This window comes from Hemiscyllium ocellatum, chromosome 39 (assembly GCF_020745735.1).
Source record: "Hemiscyllium ocellatum isolate sHemOce1 chromosome 39, sHemOce1.pat.X.cur, whole genome shotgun sequence".
Taxonomy (NCBI): domain Eukaryota; kingdom Metazoa; phylum Chordata; class Chondrichthyes; order Orectolobiformes; family Hemiscylliidae; genus Hemiscyllium; species Hemiscyllium ocellatum.
In genome coordinates this window covers 209691-228462 of record NC_083439.1, presented here as the reverse complement: position 1 = coordinate 228462, position 18772 = coordinate 209691, and the positions used below count along the sequence as shown (strand labels likewise).

Here is an 18772-nt window from a genome sequence, read left to right as displayed (position 1 = left end):
AGAAGGATTAACAAATAGGATTGATGAAGGCACAGTGGTGAATGTGAACTATATGCACTTCAGTAAGGCATTTGACAAGGTTCTGCATGGTAGACTGGTGAGCAAGGTTAGATCACATGGAATACAGGGAGAACTTGCCATTTGGGTACAGAACTGACTTGAAGGTAGAAGACAGATTGGTGGAGGATTGCTTTTCAGACTGGAGGCTGGTGATCTGCGGTGTGCCATAAGGATTGGTGCTAGGTCCGCTGCTTTTTTCATTTTATATAAATGATTTGGGTGTCAATATAGGAGGCATGGTTAATAAGTTTGCAGATGACACCAAAATTGGTGGTGTAGCAGATAGTGAAGAGTAGAGACTTTGATCAGATAGGCCGATGAGCGGCAGATGGCGTTTAATTTAGATAAATGTGAGGTGCTGCATTTTGGAAAGGGCAAATCAGGACAGCATTTATACATTTAATGATAAGGTCCTAGGGAGTATTGCTGAACAAAAGGACCTTGGGGTGCAGGTTCATAGTTCCTTGAATGCTTGCCTTTATTGGTCAGTGCATTGAGTGTAGGAGTTGGGAGGTCATATTGTGACTGTACAGGACATTGGTTAGGCCACTTTTGGAATACCGTGTGCAATTCTGGTTGTCCCGCTATAGGAAGGATGGTGTGAAACTTAAAAGGGTTCAGAAAAGATTTACAAGGATGTTGCCAGGGTTGGAGGGTTTGAACTATAGGGAAAGACTGGATAGGCTGGGGCTGTTTTCCCTGGAGTGTCAGGGGCTGAGAGGTGACAGTTTATAAAATCAAGAGGGGCACAGATAGGATAAAAGCCAAGGTCGTTTCCACAGGGTAGCGGAGTCCAAATTTGGAGGGGAAAGATTTAAAAAGGACCTAAGGGGCAATGCTTTCATGCAGAGGGTGGTGTGTGTATGGAATGGGCTGTTAGAGGAAGTGGTGGAGGCTGGTACAATTACAGCTTTTAAAAAGCATCTGGATGGGTATATGAATAGGGAGGGTTTACAGGGATATGGGCAAAGTGCTGGCAAATGAGACTAGATTAGATTAGGATACCTGGTCGGCATGGACGAGTTTGAATGAAGGATTTGTTTCCATGCTGTACATCTCTATGACTCTGTGCTGCTGCTGGTCCTACGGGACTGATTGCTGCCCACTCCTGGGACTGCTGTCAGACAGATTTTTGCCCATCAATGACCTGAGTGGACAAGTGACCATGACCATATACTGTGCCTGTGACTAATGGGTACCAGGAACCCCAGATTGAAAATGTGTCTCACCCCACCCCAGCCCTCTGTCTTGGCCGAGGTCATGGCCCACTCATTGTCCAACATGGTTGAATACATGAGCATTTTTTTGCCTCAGAGACAGCTAGCATATACCTTAGATGTTAGATTGTTGTCTCAATGTATTGTACAGCAAGATTCAGCTGCACCCAGTTCTACTCCCTCAGGACAACCAGACTACCTGTGTGTTTGCACTGACGAGCACCTCAAAATGGCATTATTGGGTGTCTTTGACTGGCTTTAGCTCCAGTGCGCTAACAGTCTTGGTGTGGCAAGGAAGGATCCTGAAAGCATCTAGGTAGGCACCGTACAAGTGAGAATTAAGTGAGCAAGTCAGTGGCTCCAAGATGCAGCTTGGTTGACTGTATGAGTCAGATGCCTATCTCTGTTCAGCATCCTTGCAACAGCCTCTCAATGCTTGTTCTGTATGCCCTGCAATGCAGGTCTATGCTTCCTGAGCATCCTGCAAGTGGATCAGAGATGCCATGAAGGGCATGGGGGGTTGTTCAAGTCAGATACCATATCCGTGGATGAGGAGTGTGTACAGTTGCAGATTGTGCTCTGAGGTGCTGTTTGGTGCTGAACAACATGGACACTCCTCACAACCAGTGTACACGATACCTGCTTTGACTTCCACATTGTGCTTTCTCGATGTTGAGCTCATTTGGAACATTTTGTAAAATAGAAAGTGGAATATTAATAAGGTGAGTCATCGCCCAGGTGCCTGTCCCCTGTGCAAAATTCCCTGCTGCAGCCTTTCAATACTGACTAGAAACTGAACTCAACACTGAAAATATTAAATATTTACATTATTAATGTAAATATGGTATGAAGCCATGTAAATACTGTTTGCAAGAGCAGGTCAGAGGCTAGGAATCCTTTACTAAATAACTCACATCCTGACTCCCCCAGGCCTGTCCATATCTACAAAGCACAAGTCAGGAGTGTGATGAAATGCTCCCCACTTGCCCTGGATGAATACAACTCCAACAATATTCAAGTAGCTTGATACCATCCAAGACAGATCAGCCCACGTGTTTGGCACCATATACTCAAGCATCCACTCCCTCCACCACCAACGTTCAGTTGCAGCAATGTGTACCATGTACAAGATGCACTGATGAAATTCATTAAGACTCCTTAGACAGCATCTTTAAAATCCATGACCACTTCCATCGAAACGAACAAGGCCAGCAGCAGATACCTGCACCACCTTCAAGTTCTCCTCCAAGCCCCTCACCATCTGGACTTGGAAATATATCACCATTCCTTCAGTGTTGCTGGATCAAATCCTGGAATTTCCTCCCTGATGGCATTGTGGGTCGGACTACAACAAATGGACTATAGCAGTTCAAGAAGCAGTTCACCACCATCTTTTCAGGAGCAACTAAGTGTGGGCAATAAATTCTGGCCAGTGACGCAGATGTCCCATGAGTGAATTAAAAAAATCAGTGGCTAATGAGGTAGTGGATATGTAAGTGTGCATTTTTGAACATTTTGATAGATTCTGGAAAGTAGCAAATGTAATCCATCTTTTGAAGAAGGGAGGGAAGCCAAAAATGGGAAACTGTAGGCCAGTTAATTTTACATTTGTCATAAGGAACGTGCGAGAATAGATCATTGAAGAGATTATGGCTGGGCATGTGGAAAGTCCCAAGGTAATCAGAAAGAATAATCATGCTCTTTGAACCGAGTATCTTGTTAAGATATTTACTAGGGTGACTCAGTGGTTAACATTGCTGCCTCACAGTGCCAGGGACTCTGGTTTAATTCTACCTTTGGGTGACAGTCTGTGTGGAGTTTGCACTCCTCCCTGTGCCTATGTGAGTTTCCTCCGGGTGCTCTGGTCGTCTCCCAGAATCCAAACATATGCAGATTAGGTGAATTGGCCATGGGAAATGCAGGGATAGGGGAGGAAGTGGTGCGACTGGTCGGGATGCTCTTCAGAGGGTCTGTAAGGACTCAATGGACTGAATGACCTGCTGCCACACAACTGATAGGGATTCTATGCTAGGCCCCGCTGGACTTCTCATCCTCTTCTTCCATGAATCTTTCTCAATGACCCTCACACCCCTGTGTGTATATGTGTGTCTGTCTTTGTTCTTTGTGATACTTTGATCTTTTACTATAAATTCTGTGTCCTATGATCCTGAAAAAAAAACCCTGAATTTTTTAAATGAGAGAGAAGTATAACCTTATGCAAAAAGTACTGAAACCTTTGTTATGACCAACTGAAGAAACTGAACCGAAAGGAGCCAGCCCTGTCCTTCTCACCTGGTCAGAATAAGGCTCAACAATCTCAGTCAAATAGCTTGTGTTCTTTGCAGTTCCAGTGTTTTCCCAGTTGCAGCCGGTCTCTTCATACAATGTTCTTTTCAAAAAGTCCAAGATATCAAAGTATGTCATATCAATTATTTTCAAAATTAATATTTCAGACACCTTAATAGTAAGGACTTCACCATTATTTACATGTTCCATCTCAACTCAGATTGTAAGTTAGTACACAATACTCAGTCTAGGGATACCATTCAACTTTAAAATGCTTTACATTTTTCTTTTACAGGATTTACCAGTCATTAACCGAGCACAGATAATGGCCGACTCATTTAATCTTGCAAGGTAAGTTGCGTACAACTTGCACGGATCTAAAAATCAGCAAATTTAATCATGCAGTGAAAGGCAACATTATTGACACTGCTGTAAATATGATTCTTGTTGTAAAATATGATTTGGAGATGGCAGTGTTGGTTGGGGTGTACAAAGTTAAAAATCACACAACACCAGGTTATAGACCAACAGGTTTAATTGGAAGCACTAGCTTTCGGAGCGCTGCTCCTTTGTCAGGTCGTTGTGGAGTATAAGATTGCAATACACAGAATTTACAGCAAAAGTTTACAATGTGATGTAACTTGGCTGATAGCCAAGTTTAGTATCCATGGGGATGGCCTCAACTGGGACCTTGAGTTCATGTCACACCACAGTTGACCCCATTGCACTATACCCACACACAGACAGATGCACACACAGAGACACTCCCACACACACAGACACATACACATACACATACTCTCTCGCAGACACCCATAATCCACTCTTCCCCCCCCCCTCCCCCGACACAACCCCCCAAATGCACAGTTTGTGGGGTGAATCTGTATATGCAGAATTACATTTTACTTTGCAAAAACTGCATGAATCCATGTAAGATCCTGTAAATTTTTTTTTAGAATAGAATCAGTCTGACCACTGTGGCACAGACAGTCTCACACAGGGAAGCTCAACCTTCAATACATTATCTGGGCCAACATGACACCAATTGTCAAAGTTCACTTGAGAATGTAACTTATAAAACAAGTTTTGTGATTTACATATGAAAGAACTGAAAGCTACATGGTCATTCTAACAGGAAAGACTTAACAAACAATCCAGTCTAATTTCAGTTACATCACATTGTAAACTTTTGCTATAAATTCTGTGCACTCCACTAGTTACACCTTGCCATCCAGAAAAAATCTCCTTTCATCCCAACTCTGTCTGCTGTCCATCAGCCAGTGATCTATTCAAGGTAATAAATTACCCCTATTGCTATATATGATCCACCTTGTGAATTAATCTTTTGTGCGGCAAATGCCTTCCAGAAGTCCAGATATATTACACCTACAGGATTCCTATTATCCACTTTGCTTATTGCATCTTTGAACTACTCTAGCAAATTAGTCAAGCATGATTTGGACTTCACAAAACAAAATGTTCCGATATTGCTTCCTTGACAATTGATTCTAATACTTTTCCAACAATAGATGATAAACTAACAGGTCTGTAAATTCCCACATTTTGCCTCCCTCCTTTTTTGAATAAGGGCGTTACATTAGCATTTTCCACTCCACTGAAACCTTTCCCATATCCACTTCACAGACAGGGACCTGGAGGTCCTGGTGGATGGGCTAGTACAGAGTAGAGACATCCAACTCCTGCAAGACAAGCAGACAAGCCACAACACACCGTCTGGCAGGGGTAGTAAGTGGTGGGTGTATACTTATAAATTCTGCCTATGTATTCTGCCCCAACAGTTATCTGATGAAGGAGCACTGCTCTGAAAGCTTCTACTTTCAAATAAACCTGTTGGACAATAACCTGGTGTCATGTGATTTTTAACTTTGTCCACCCCAATCCAACACTGGCACCTCCACATCATGGCCAGACAACGAAAGCAAGCATGCCCTAATGCCTTCTTGACCACCATACCCACTTATGGTTCCTGGATCTTTCTGTATGTCAATGCTTCTAAGGATTCTGCCATTTATTGTATAATTCCCTCCTGCATTAGATCTTTTCAAATCATCACCTTGCATTTGTCCAGATTAAACTCCAACTGCTATTTCTCCACCCAAGTCTTGAACCTGTATCCTCCGGCAATCCTCCTCATTATCCGCAGCTCCTCCAATCTATACATTGTCTACAAACTTAGTAATTGGTGGACCTATATTCTCTTCCAAATCATTTATTTGCATTACAAAACAACTGAAGTCTCAGAACTGATCCCTGTGAAACACCACTGGTCACAGATCTCCAGTCAGAAAAATCCTGTTATGACTTGCCTTTTATGACGAGCCAGCTCTGTATCCATCTTAGCAGCTCACAATGAATCCCATGTAACTTCATCTTCTATGTCAGGCTACCTTGAGGGACCTTGTCAAAGACCTTGCTAAAGTCCATGTAGACAATATCCACTGCCCTACCCTCAAGTATATTTGTTGCTTCATCAAAAAACTCAAATCAAGTTTGTGAGGCATGACTTCCCCCCACAAAAAGCCTGCTATTGCTACAAAGTGATCAATATTGTGGATTTGATTCCCACACCTGTTGAGATTACCAAGAAGATCCATGTCAATCTTGGGGTTGTACAAAGGTTCATCCCCAAAAAACGAAAGATTATCTGGGGAAGGATTAGACAGCCATGGCTGACAAAGGAAGTCAGGAAATGTATTGAAGAAAAAGAGAGATCCTATAAAATGGCCAAGAGCAGTGGGAAATCAGAAGGTTGGGAAGGCTACAAAAACAAACAGAAGATAACAAAAAGAGAAATAAGGAAGGAGAGGATCAAATATGAAGGTAGGCTAGCCAGTAATATTAGGAATGATAGTAAAGGTTTCTTTCAATACATAAGAAACAAACGACAGGCAAAAGTAGACATTGGGCCACTTCAAACTGATGCAGGAAGCCTAGTGATGGGAGATAAAGAAATAGCAGGAGAACTTAACAAGTACTTTGCGTCAGTCTTCACAGTGGAAGACATGAGTAATATCCCAACAATTAAAGGGAGTTGGGGGGCTGAGTTGAGTATGGTTGCCATTACAAAAGAGAAAGTGCTAGAAAAGCTAAAAGGTCTTAAAATTGATAAATTTCCTGGCCCCGATGGGATACATCCTAGAGTTCTGAGAGAGGTGGCTGAGGAAATAGCGGAGGCATTGGTTGAGATCTTTCAAAAGTCACTGGAGTCAGGGAAAGTCCCGGATGATTGGAAGATCGCTGTTGTAACCCCCTTATTCAAGGAAGGATCAAGACAAAAGATGGAAAATTATAGGCCAATTACCCTAACCTCGGTTGTTGGTAAAATTCTAAAATCCATCATCAAGGATGAGGTTTCTAAATTCTTAGAAGAGCAGAGTCTGATTAGAACAAGTCAACATGGATTTAGTAAGGGGAGGTCGTGTCTGACAAATCTGTTGGAATTCTTTGAAGAGGTGACAAGTAGGTTAGACGAGGGAAACCCAGTGGATGTGGTCTATCTAGACTTCCAAAAGGCTTTTGATAAGGTGCCACACGGGAGGCTGCTGAGCAAGGCAAGGGCCCATGGTGTTCAAGGTGAGCTACTGGTATGGATTGAGGATTGGCTGTCTGACAGAAGGCAGAGAGTTGGGATAAAAGGTTCTTTTTTGGAATGGCAGCCGGTGACAAGCGGTGTCCCGCAGGGTTCAGTGTTGGGGCCGCAGCTGTTCACGTTGTATATTAATGATCTGGATGAAGGGACTGGGGGCATTCTAACGCAGTTTGCCGATGATACGAAGTTAGGTGGACGGGCAGGTAGTACTGAGGAAGTGGGGAGGCTGCAGAAGGATCTAGACAGTTTGGGAGAGTGGTCCAGGAAATGGCTGATGGAATTCAACGTGAGCAAATGCGAAGTCTTGCACTTTGGCAAAAAGAATAAAAGCATAGACTACTTTCTAAACGGTGAGAAAATTCGTAAAGCCAAAGTACAAAGGGATCTGGGAGTGCTAGTCCAGGATTCTCTAAAGGTAAACATGCAGGTTGAGTCCGTGATTAAGAAAACAAATGCAATGTTGTCATTTATCTCAAGAGGGTTGGAATATAAAAGCACCGTTGTGCTACTGAGACTTTATAAAGCTCTGGTTAGGCTCCATTTGGAATACTGTGTCCAGTTTTGGTCCCCACACTTCAGGAAGGACATACTGGCACTGGAGCATGTCCAGCGGAGATTCACATGGATGATCCCTGGAATGGTAGGTCTAACATACGAGGAACAGCAGAGGATCCGGATTGTATTCATTGGAGTTTAGAAGATTAAGGGGAGACTTAATAGAAACTACAAAATAATACATGGCTTGGAAAGGGTGGAGCTAGGAAATTGTTTCTGTTAGGCGAGGAGACTAGGACCCGTGGACAGAGCCTTACAATTAGAGGGGGTAAATTCAGAACAGAAATGCGGAGACATTTCTTAAGCCAGAGAGTGGTGGGCCTGTGGAATTCATTGTCGCAGAGTATAGTAGAGGTTGGGACGCTAAATGTCTTCAGGGCAGAGATTGATAAGTTCTTGATGTCACAAGGAATTAAGGGCTACGGGGAGAATGCGGGTTAGTGGAGTTGAAATGCCCATCAGCCATGATTGAATGGCGGAGTGGACTCGATGGGCCGAATGGCCTTACTTCCACTCTTATGCCTTATGGTCCTATGGTCTAACCTCAGACTAAACCAACCCCAGGGGGCCTCTTGTGGCACAGTGGTAGTGTCTCTACCTCTCAACTTCCAACTGTTCCGGGGTGTAATGTACCATCGCTGAAGAGGTTTGTCAGAAAATATCTAAACAATCTTTGGTGATGACAGAGCAACCCTATGCTCCTCTGGGACTTTGGTGGCATTTTGGTAATATCACTGGACTAGTGATCCAGAACCCCAGGGTAATGTTCTAGGGACATAGCAGATGGTGAAATATGAATTTGATTTTAAAAAAAGACCTGGAATAAAAGGTTAGCCTTAATGGTGACCATGTAACCACTACTAATTGTTGTGAAAACCCATCTGAATCAATAATACTGTTGAGGAAGGCAAACTGCTGTCCTTACTCACTCTGGCCTATACCTCCCTCTCGATCCACAGCAGTATGGCTGATCTTAACTCCTCTCCAGGCAATTAGGACTGGGCAATAAAAACTTGCCTAATCAGCCACACCCACATCCCACAAATGAATTACAAAAGGACCCCTCAAGGTTTTCAGGGTGAGGTGTAGAGTGCTTTATTTCCCCCTCTGACTCCATTCTGATTGAATCACTGCATCCCCCTTCACTTTTTGATCACTTTGTTGAGGAGGGCAATGCTTGTCACTGGCAATTCAGATGTTTCCTTTCTTCCTGGTGGTGGAATATGAATAAAGATTTATGCAGTAGTTTTTCACTGTCCTACTCCTGTACACACATGACAACAACAAAAATACAAACAGGGCATTTAGAATCTCCTATGTTCAGAGGACTAATTCTGAGCTGGTTACCCACAGCCAGTTAAAAAAATACGTAACCAGGTGTTATGGACTAGGCCAGACCACTCAAAACATTCTTAAACAGGCAGCCCCAGACCATAACTTTGCAATTTGTCTTAGTAAGTGAACAGTGAAAATTACCCGGAGTAAGATAGCTAGGTGACTACTAGATTTTAAAACTGACAACATTTATTCAAAAAATTACACAATGAAACACAAAGAACAGAATAAAGAACCCTTACAGAACTCGACGTATCCAACTAGATTTAATTATGCTGTTCTGAATATACACAATGGTCCCAATAAGCAAACTCCCTTTAAAAACCAGTATAAATGGAACACATGCTTACAGGTTGAGGTTGAAGGGCAGAAAAGAGAGGGAAAGTTTCCACACAGCTCCCTGATGAACTTCCCAGTTCAAGACTAAACTAAAACTGCTCAGCCAGCTAAAGAGCTGACCACTCCCTTTTCATTATACAGGTAATTTCTAAAACATGACCAGTTTGGCCTGAAGTCTCATCTGTTTACATATAAACAAAAGGCCTCTCAAAATCCTTTTCATCTCTGTACCAAACCAGACTGATCAGAGCCCGGTCGGGTTTATTGTTCCTTTGAAAAATATCAAAGATAGAGTTTCTTTGAGCTAAGGATCGGCTTTTAGAAAAAAAAGGGACTAGCTTTGTGACACAGGAGATTTAGAATCTCCTCAGTTTAGAGGACTGACTCTGAGCTGGTTGGCCACAGCCAAGAGAACACAAAGAACGAATGATAAAAAAGACCCTGCCAGCCCGATCCGAGTTGCCCCTTGGATCAGGTTGTGTCGATGGTTTGAAGGAATGCACAGCAATTCTGAAAGACCTGCTCCACTCTGCCAGGGTAACTGCTGGCATCTCTCTGCTGCCTCACAGTCATTCTGTCTCTGCTACTGATTGAAAACTGCTGATAACCATGATAAGCTTCCTGGCTTTGTGTTTGCACTAACCAGCCAGGCCAAACAGAGTGTATGAGGTGCAGGTCAGAGGGCAAAGTGGCGCCAGGTCAGGATGCTTTGAACATTGGATAGGCTAAAAAGTGAGGGAGTGCAAAGAGACAGAGTATGCAGCCATGGAGCTGCAGCCTAGTCCAGTCCACGAACTGTGTACAAAGTATCCCCGCAGCAGCATGCAATGAAAGATGCTGCTAAGCTGTGAAGTGCAGCAATGCACTGCAGAAGTGTATTGTAAATGGACTAGAGATATGCCATGATGATGCAGAGAGGCTGGTGTGTCAGATGCCAACGAATACTTTTGTTGAGTACATGCAGATGCTACTCATGAGGCAAGGCCTGACATGTTAGTGCTGGGTATTGAAAATGAATGCTGGAGGAGTAATTGGCGACCTGGAGTCGCCAGGTACCTGCTTAGGCCTTTATGTTGGGAACTCTCAGCATCTAGATTTTACTTGGTGGGTGGGTGGGTGGGTGAGTGCATAGTAATGAGCTGAGGTTGTTTCAAAATGAGAGCGATAATGACCATGTTAATCGGTCCCTCACTGCTCACTAGCAAGAATATCAACTCTGTCTGAGACTTGGTTGAAAAATGCAACCTTTTGATCTGAGTGTTGAGAAGGACCTTGCTCGACACCTCTCCTGATTTTCCAATATTTCTCACCAAAACTCATATCATTCATGGTTTGAGAAGATTCTGGCCTTTAAATAAGCTGTCTTGTTTTACAAGTATATCAATTCCATATTGATATACAAAGACAGTGATACAGTGAAAAATATTATATTCTATAGCCAACTGACTTTCAAAGGCACTTCCCCACAAATCCAATTGATGAACATTTTTTGTCCCTGACAGAGCAAAATATCGTGAAACCACAGCGGCACTAGACACAACAAAATACCTGGTCAAGGAGTTGGAATATATTCCATGGCAGGCTGCCCTCGATAACCTGGCATATTTTGAGCTCATGTTTGACCGTACAGAGGTTTTTGGGCCCATGAAGGTATGGAATTCTGAAAAAGTAATTTTTTTTCCAGGCCTTTTGCACTCTGTCAGTAAACGCTGAGGCTTTGTGGTTAGGAGCATTGTAAAGTAATTGATATAAGGTGGCATGGTTCTGTCACTATGGATTTCTACTGACCATGATGTCTTGGTGTAGAGTTCTGCTCTTCATTGTAGAGGTTACTCTCAGAGTCTAGTTGGTACCTACTCAGAGGCTGCTGTATCTCTGTCTCTGCCTTGAATGACAATTTTATGATACCACAATATAGACTTATTTATGTCCAATTTTACAGAATAACGATCTCCATATTACCAAACCCATATTATACCTACACAACATGCATATTACTGCTCTTTATACCTTCAGTCCTCCCACACGGAGTTGTGGAGAATTAGTCAACTCACAAATATACATCCTCAATGACAGAGGAGCCCAACACATCAATCAAAAGAGAAGGCTGGAGCATTTGAAACAAACTTTAGCTAGAAGTGCTGTTTGAATGATCAATTTTGGCCTCCTCTGGAAGACCCCAGCATCACAGGTACCAGTCTTCAGCCAATTCAATTCACTCCACGAGATAGCAAGAAATTACTAAAAGCCTTGGTAGCATCCAGTGCCATTGGCCTTAATGACATTCTGAGCTGAAAATGTGTTGCTGGAAAAGCGGAGCAGGTCAGGCAGCATCCAAGGAACAGGAAATTCGACGTTTCGGGCATAAGCCCTTCATCAGGATGAAGGGCTTATGCCCGAAACGTCGAATTTCCTGTTCTTTGGATGCTGCCTGACCTGCTGCGCTTTTCCAGCAACACATTTTCAGTTCTGATACTCCAGCATCTGCAGACCTCACTTTCTCCTCCTTAATGACATTCTGTCAATAGTACTGAAAACTTGTACTCCAGAACTAGCTGCATGCCTAATCAAGCTGTTCCAATAAATCTGCAACACTGGCATCTACCTGACAATGTGAAAAATTGCCCAGTTACATCCTATACACAAGAAGCAGGACAGATCTCACCCACCTAATTACTACCCCATCTACTGTTAATCATCAGTAAAGTCGTGGAAGGTGTCATCAACAGTACTATCAACCAGCACCTGCTCAGTTATGCCCAGTTTGGGTTCTGCCAGGGCCACTCAGCTCCTCACCTCATTACAGCCTTGGTTTACACATGGAAAAACGAGCTGAATTCCAGAGGGGAGGTGGGAATGACAGCCTTGGCATCAAGGAGTCCTAGAAAAATTGGAATCAATGGAAAACAGGAGTAAAATTCTCCATTTGGAGTCATACCTGGCACATAGGATGATGGTTGTGGTTGTTAAGGGCAGTCATCTAAGAAATAGGACACCTCACCAAAAGTTCCTGAGGGTAGGATCCTAGACCCAATCATCTTCAGCTGCTTCATCAGCAACCTTCCCTCCGTCATAACGACAGAGGTGGAGATGATTGCTGATGATTGTGCAATGTTCAGCACCATTCATGAAGCCTCAGATATTGAAGCAGTCCATGTACAAATGTAGCTAGACCTGGACATTATCTAACTTTGGGCTTACAATTTACAAGTAAAAACCAGGCATTGGCCATCTCCAACAAGAGAGAATGTAACTATTGTCCTTTGACATTCAATGGCATTACCACTGAATTTTCTATTGTCCTGGAGGTTACTATTGACCAAGAACTGAACTGGACTAGCCATATAAATAGGTGAAAGCGAGTACTATAGATGCTGGAGATTAGAGTCAAGAGTGTGGTGCAGGAAAAGCACAGCAGGTCAGACAGCATCAGAGGAGCAGGAAAAAAAAATCAACGTTTCAGGCAAAAACCCTTCATCGCCATATAAATACTTTGGTGACAACAGCAGCTCAGACACTGGGTCTCTTGCAGCAAGTAACTTATCTCTTGACTCCCAAAGTCTGTCCACCATATATAAGACCACAAATCATGGGTATGTTGGAATACAAACTATTTGCCTGAATGAATGCAGCTCCAACAGCAGTCACAAAGCTTGGCAACACATCCACAAACATCTATTCCTTCCACTATTGACACTAAGTCGTAGAAGTGTGCTCTGTCTATAAGATGCACTTCAGAAATCCTTCAACAGCACCTTCCATACGCATGACCAATTTCATCTCAAAGGACAAGGGCAGCAGATGAGAACACCACTGCTTGCAAGTTTCTCTCTGAGCCACTAACCATCCTGACCTGGAAATATATCATTGTTTGTGGGCGGCACGGTGGCACAGTGGTTAGCACTGCTGCCTCACAGCACCTGAGACCCGGGTTCAATTCCCGACTCATGCAAATGACTGTGTGGGGTTTGCCCGTGTCTGCGTGGGTTTCCTCCGGGTGCTCCGGTTTCCTCCCACAGTCCAAAGATGTGCGGGCCAGGTGAATTGGCCATGTTAAATTGCCCGTAGTGTTAGGTAAGGGGTAAATGTAGGAATATGGGTGGGTTGCGCTTCGGCGGGTCGGTGTGGACTTGTTGGACCGAAGGGCCTGTTTCCACACTGTAAGTAATCTAATCTAATGTTCTTTCAGTGTCACCAGGTCAAAATCCTCTCTAAAGACATTGTGGGTTTATCTACAGCACATGGACTGCAGCAGTTCAGGAAGGCAGCTCATCCCCACCTTCTCAAGGGCAATAAGGGATGGGAAATAAATGCTGGCCCAGCCAGTGATGTCCATATCCTGTGAATGAATAAAAAAACCTTTATCCTTTAACCTTGAAAAATCAAATCACCCAAGCTTATTTACAGGTAGAATTCGAAACAGTTCATGTGACATCCCTCATTCCTCCATTTTACTTCAGAGGCAGCCCGTGAAACATCACAATGTTATAAATCAGATACATGCAATAGTTGGGCATCAGTTCTGTTGGTCTGCCTGTTATGCGGTACTTTATCAAACTCCTTTTGGATGTTTCCATATGCAACATGCACCTCATTGCCTTTACTGAAAAATATAATCAAGTTACAGTACTGTCGTTATCTGAGAGTCTTTTAAACAATTTAGCAAGAGGCTTCTAATACAGTTTTAATGTGGAAATGCCAGTGTTGGGCTGGGTTAGACAAAATCAGAAATCACATAACACCACGTTATAGTTATAGTGAACCTGACAAAGGAGCAGTGCTCTGAAAGCTTGAGATTTCAAATAAACCTGTTGGACTATAACCTGGCGTCGTGAAACTAATGTAGTTTTATTGATGCAGCTATAAGAAATTCAATTATAGAATTTAGAACTTAGAACATTACAATGCAGTACAGGCCCTTCAGCCCTGGATGTTGTGCCAACCTCTGAACCAATCAGATGCCCATCTAACCTACACTATTCCATTTTCATCCATATGTTTATCTAATGGCCATTTAAATTCCTTTAAAGTTGGAGAGTCTACCACTGTTGTAGGCAGGACGTTCCATGCCCTTCCTGCTCTCTGAATAAAGAAACTGATCTATAATTACCAGGGTTGTCCATAAGAACAAAGAACAGAGAAAATTAAGGCACAGGAACAGACTCTCCAAGTCTGTGCTGATCCAGATCCTCTATCTCAAACTGTCGCTTTTTTTCTAAGGATCTGTATCCCTTTGCTCCCTGCCCATTCATGTATCTGTCTTGATACATCTTAAGTGAAGCCATCATGCCCATCCCTACCACCTCTGCTGGCAACGCGCTCCAGGCACCCACCACTCTCTGCGTAAAGAACTTTCCACGCACATCTCCCCTAAACTTTCCCCCCACCTCACTTTGAACTTGTGACCCTTAGTAATTGAGTCCCCCACTCTGGGGAAAAAAGTTTCTTGGTATCCACCCATTCTAAACCTTTCATAATTTTGTAGACCTCAATCAAATCCTGCCCCCCCCAACCTCTATCTTTGTAATGAAAATAATCTCCTCTACACATCCACTCTTCATATACCAGGCAACATCCTAGGGAACCTCCTCTGCACCCTCTCCAAAGTATCCACATCCTTTTGGTAATATGGTGACCAGAACTGTATGCAGTATTTCAAATGTGGCCGAACCAAAGTCCTATACAACTGTAACATGTCCTGATAACTCTTGTATTTAATACCCCGTCTGATGAAGGAAAGCATGCTGTATGCCTTCTTGACCACTCTAATGACTTGCTTTGCTACCTTCAGAGAACATTAGACCTGAATACCCAGATCTCTCTGTATACCAATTTTCTCCAAGACTTTTCCATTTACTGTATAGTTTGATCTTGAATTGCATCTTCCAAAATGCATCACGTCGCGTTTGCCCAGATTGGACTCCATCTGCCATTTCTCTGCCCAACTCTCCAATCTATCTATATTCTGCTGTATTCTCTAATATTCCCCTTCACTATCTGCTACTCCACTAATCCTAGTTCATCTGCAAACTTGTTAATCAGGCCACCTATATCTTCCTCCAGATCATTTACATATATCACAAACAACAGTGGTCCCAGCACAGATCCCTGTGGAACACCACTGGTCACAGTTCTCCATTTTGAGAAACTCCCTTCCATTACTCTGTCTCCTACTGCCCAGCCAGTTTTATATCCATCCAGCTAGTACACCCTTTGATGATTATATATTTAAGATCTATTTTTATATTAATGTTTGTGCTTGAAAGTTCTGTTTATTTTTGTAAATCTGTCAAAATATTAAATTTCTAATAAAAATATCTTTAAAAAAAAACACGTGGGAAGGGAAATTGCGGTCTCTAAAGAAGGCGGCCATCTGGTGTGTTCTATGGTGGAACTGGTCCTCCTGGAAACAGATACGGCGGAGGCGGAGGAATTGGGAATACGGGATGGCACATTTGCAAGAGATAGGGTGGGAAGAGGTGTAATCCAGGTAGTTGTGGGAGTCGGTGGGTTTGTAAAAAATGTCAGTGTCAAGTTGGTTGTCATTAATGGAGATGGAGAGGTCCAGGAAGGGGAGGGAGGTGTCAGAGATGGTCCAGGTAAATTTAAGGTCAGGGTGGAATGTGTTGGTGAAGTTGATGAATTGCTCAACCTCCTTGCGGGAGCACGAGGTGGCACCAATGCAGTCATCAATGTAGCGGAGGAAGAGGTGGGGAGTGGTGCCGGTGTAATTACGGAAGATCAACTGTACTACATAGCTAACAAAGAGACAGGCATAGCTGGGGCCCATACGTGTGCCCATGGCTACCCGTTTGGTCTGGAGGAAGTGGGAGGATTCAAAGGAGAAATTGTTAAAGGGTGAGGACCAGTTTGGCCAAACGAATGAGAGTGTCGGTGGAAGGGTACTGTTGGGGATGTCTGGAGAGGAAAACATGGAGGGCTTGGTGGCATATATTTGTACCTCTATCTCATGCTCACTGTTGGGAGGCCTCTAGGACAGCCCAACAATGTTACCGCACTCTTCCTATTTCTGAACTCTGCCCATATTGCCTCACCGCTCGAGTCCTCCATAGTGTTCTCCTTCACCACAGATGTGATATCCTTTCTGAACAGTAATGCAACTCCTCCATCCCTTTTACCTCCCTCTCTATCCTGCCTGAAATATCGATATCCTGGGATATTTAGTTGCCTATCTTGTCCTTCCCTCAACCAAGTCTCAGTAATAGCAATAACATCATGCTCCCAGGTACTAACCCAAGCCCTAAGTTCATCTGCTTTACCTACTATACTTCTTGCATTAAAACTAATGCACCTCAGACTACCAGTCCCTTTGCATTCATCATCTGCTCCCTGCCTACTCTTCCCCTGCGTCTCACTGACTTCATTATCTAATTCCTTACAGGCTTTAGTTACTACCTGTTTACTGTCCATTAACCTCTTCATTTAGCTCCTATCCCCCGTCACATTAATTTAAACCCTCCCCAACAGTGTCAGCAAAAGCATCCCCAAAGACACTGGTTCCAGTCAGGTCCAAGTGTAGACCATCCAATTTGTAATGGTCCCACCTCCCTCAGAATGCTTCCCAATGTCCCAAAAAACTGATTTCCTCCCTCCTGCACCATCTCTCAAGCCACTCATTCATCCTGTTTATTCTTTCATTTCTACTCTGACTAGCATATGGCACTGGCAGCAATCCTGAGATTACTACCACAGAGGTTCTACTTTATAACTTGTTTTCTAACTCCCTAAATTCTGTTTGTAGTCCCTCATTCCATCTTTTTACCTATATAATTGCTGCCTATATGCACCACGATAACGGACTGTTCATACATGGCGCAAGAGGAGCAGAACATGGGTCTGAGATCTCCTGCCATTTTTAATCTTAAGCTTAATTTAGATAAATGAAAAAGGAAAGAAAAAGTTTTTACTCATCACACAATAATATTAAAAAAAAGAAAAACCTTACTTTATCAATTCACCACAGAGTCCTTTTTCTATTAGAGGAGGAAGGCGGGTGGGAGACACTACACATGTAGTGTCTTGGGTTCAGCCACTGCCCAAATATATCAGTTCATTCATCTTCCTAGAATGCAGTTTGACTGCTTCCACAAAGCTCCTTGCTCTCCTTGCTCCCGCTCAGCTCAGCTCTTCGCTCTCCCTGGTCCAACTCAGCTCAGCTCCTTACTCACCCCAGTCCAGCTTGGCTTCCCGCTCTTGCTGCTCCCAATGCTGCTGCAAATGGAGGCCTTTCAAGTGGGAAATTTACTTTCCCGGCAGCCCCTGGTCCCCTATCTTTCTCTCTCTCACACACACACACCCCACACCCCTGGCTGCTCCGAAAAATGGAGGCCTGTTGCCCTACTCCCCTTCTTGAACAAGGGGACATTGGGTTTTCACCAGTCTTCTGGGGTGGCATGGTGACACTTCCGCCTCAGGCAAATGTCTGTGTGGAGTTTGCACATTCTCCCTGTGTCTGCTTGGGTTTCCTCCGGGTGCTCCGGTTTCCTCCCACAGCCCAAAAATGTGCAGGTAAGGTGAATTGGCCATGCTAAATTGCCCGTAGTGTTAGGTGAAGGAGTAAGTGTAGGGGAATGGGTCTGGGTGGGTTGCTCTTTGGACGGTCGGTGTGGACTTGATGGGCCGAAAGGGCCTGTTTCCGCACTGTAAGTAATCTAATCTATCTACCTGACACAGTGAATATTTATTGCCCATCACTAATGGCCCCCTAAATTGGTGAGAATTCACTGTCTTGAACTACTGGAGGCTGTGTGTTGCTTAGACTTCTAACATTTTATTTGGTGTATCTCTGGAAGTAGCTGCCACTAATATTGATATTGGATTTATTACAAACATTTTGTTATTGCAGAAGTACATGTTGCAACAGGTGACCCCACTGTACAAGCACTTTGAAAATCTCACCAAGAACTGGACACAACCGGATAGTCACATGGATCAGTGAGTATCCATTTTCATTCCAAATGCTCTTGACCTGTAGGCTCAGGGTTAATTCATCTTGGTGTATACAGCCATTCTAAATGGCCACACTCTTAGTGCAGAGATGCATTTGTAATAGTATTGGAGGATTGATGATATAGCCAGTGCATATTGACTGCATCTCTGAACTCTTCATTATAATATCTCTAAAATTCAAGTATCCTGCCTGTGCAGAGACCTTTTATTCCTTCACTTAGCAGGTAAAGTCTTCAGAATTTTCTAGCCTGTCGAATATTTGTGATGCTGATAATGGCCCAGACTGTCTGACCTTCCTCATTCCAGACTGCATGTCCTTCTCATTCCATTCAGTGTGACCCTCATCACTTCGGCCTGTCTGACTCTCCTTGTTCCAGACTTTCGATCTGATTTTCATGAC

The 18772-nt window shown here is 43.5% G+C and overlaps 1 protein-coding gene across 1 annotated transcript in view; it reads left to right on the top strand.

The window, feature by feature from the left end:
• The window catches only part of anpepb.1 (alanyl (membrane) aminopeptidase b, tandem duplicate 1), a 79950-nt gene that overhangs the window by 48295 nt on the left and 12883 nt on the right, over positions 1-18772 (top strand). The window contains exons 13-15 of the mRNA XM_060853304.1: positions 3859-3914; positions 10905-11052; positions 18269-18357. Coding sequence (XP_060709287.1) covers positions 3859-3914; positions 10905-11052; positions 18269-18357 — 293 coding nt within the window. The remainder of the gene's footprint in view (positions 1-3858; positions 3915-10904; positions 11053-18268; positions 18358-18772) is intronic.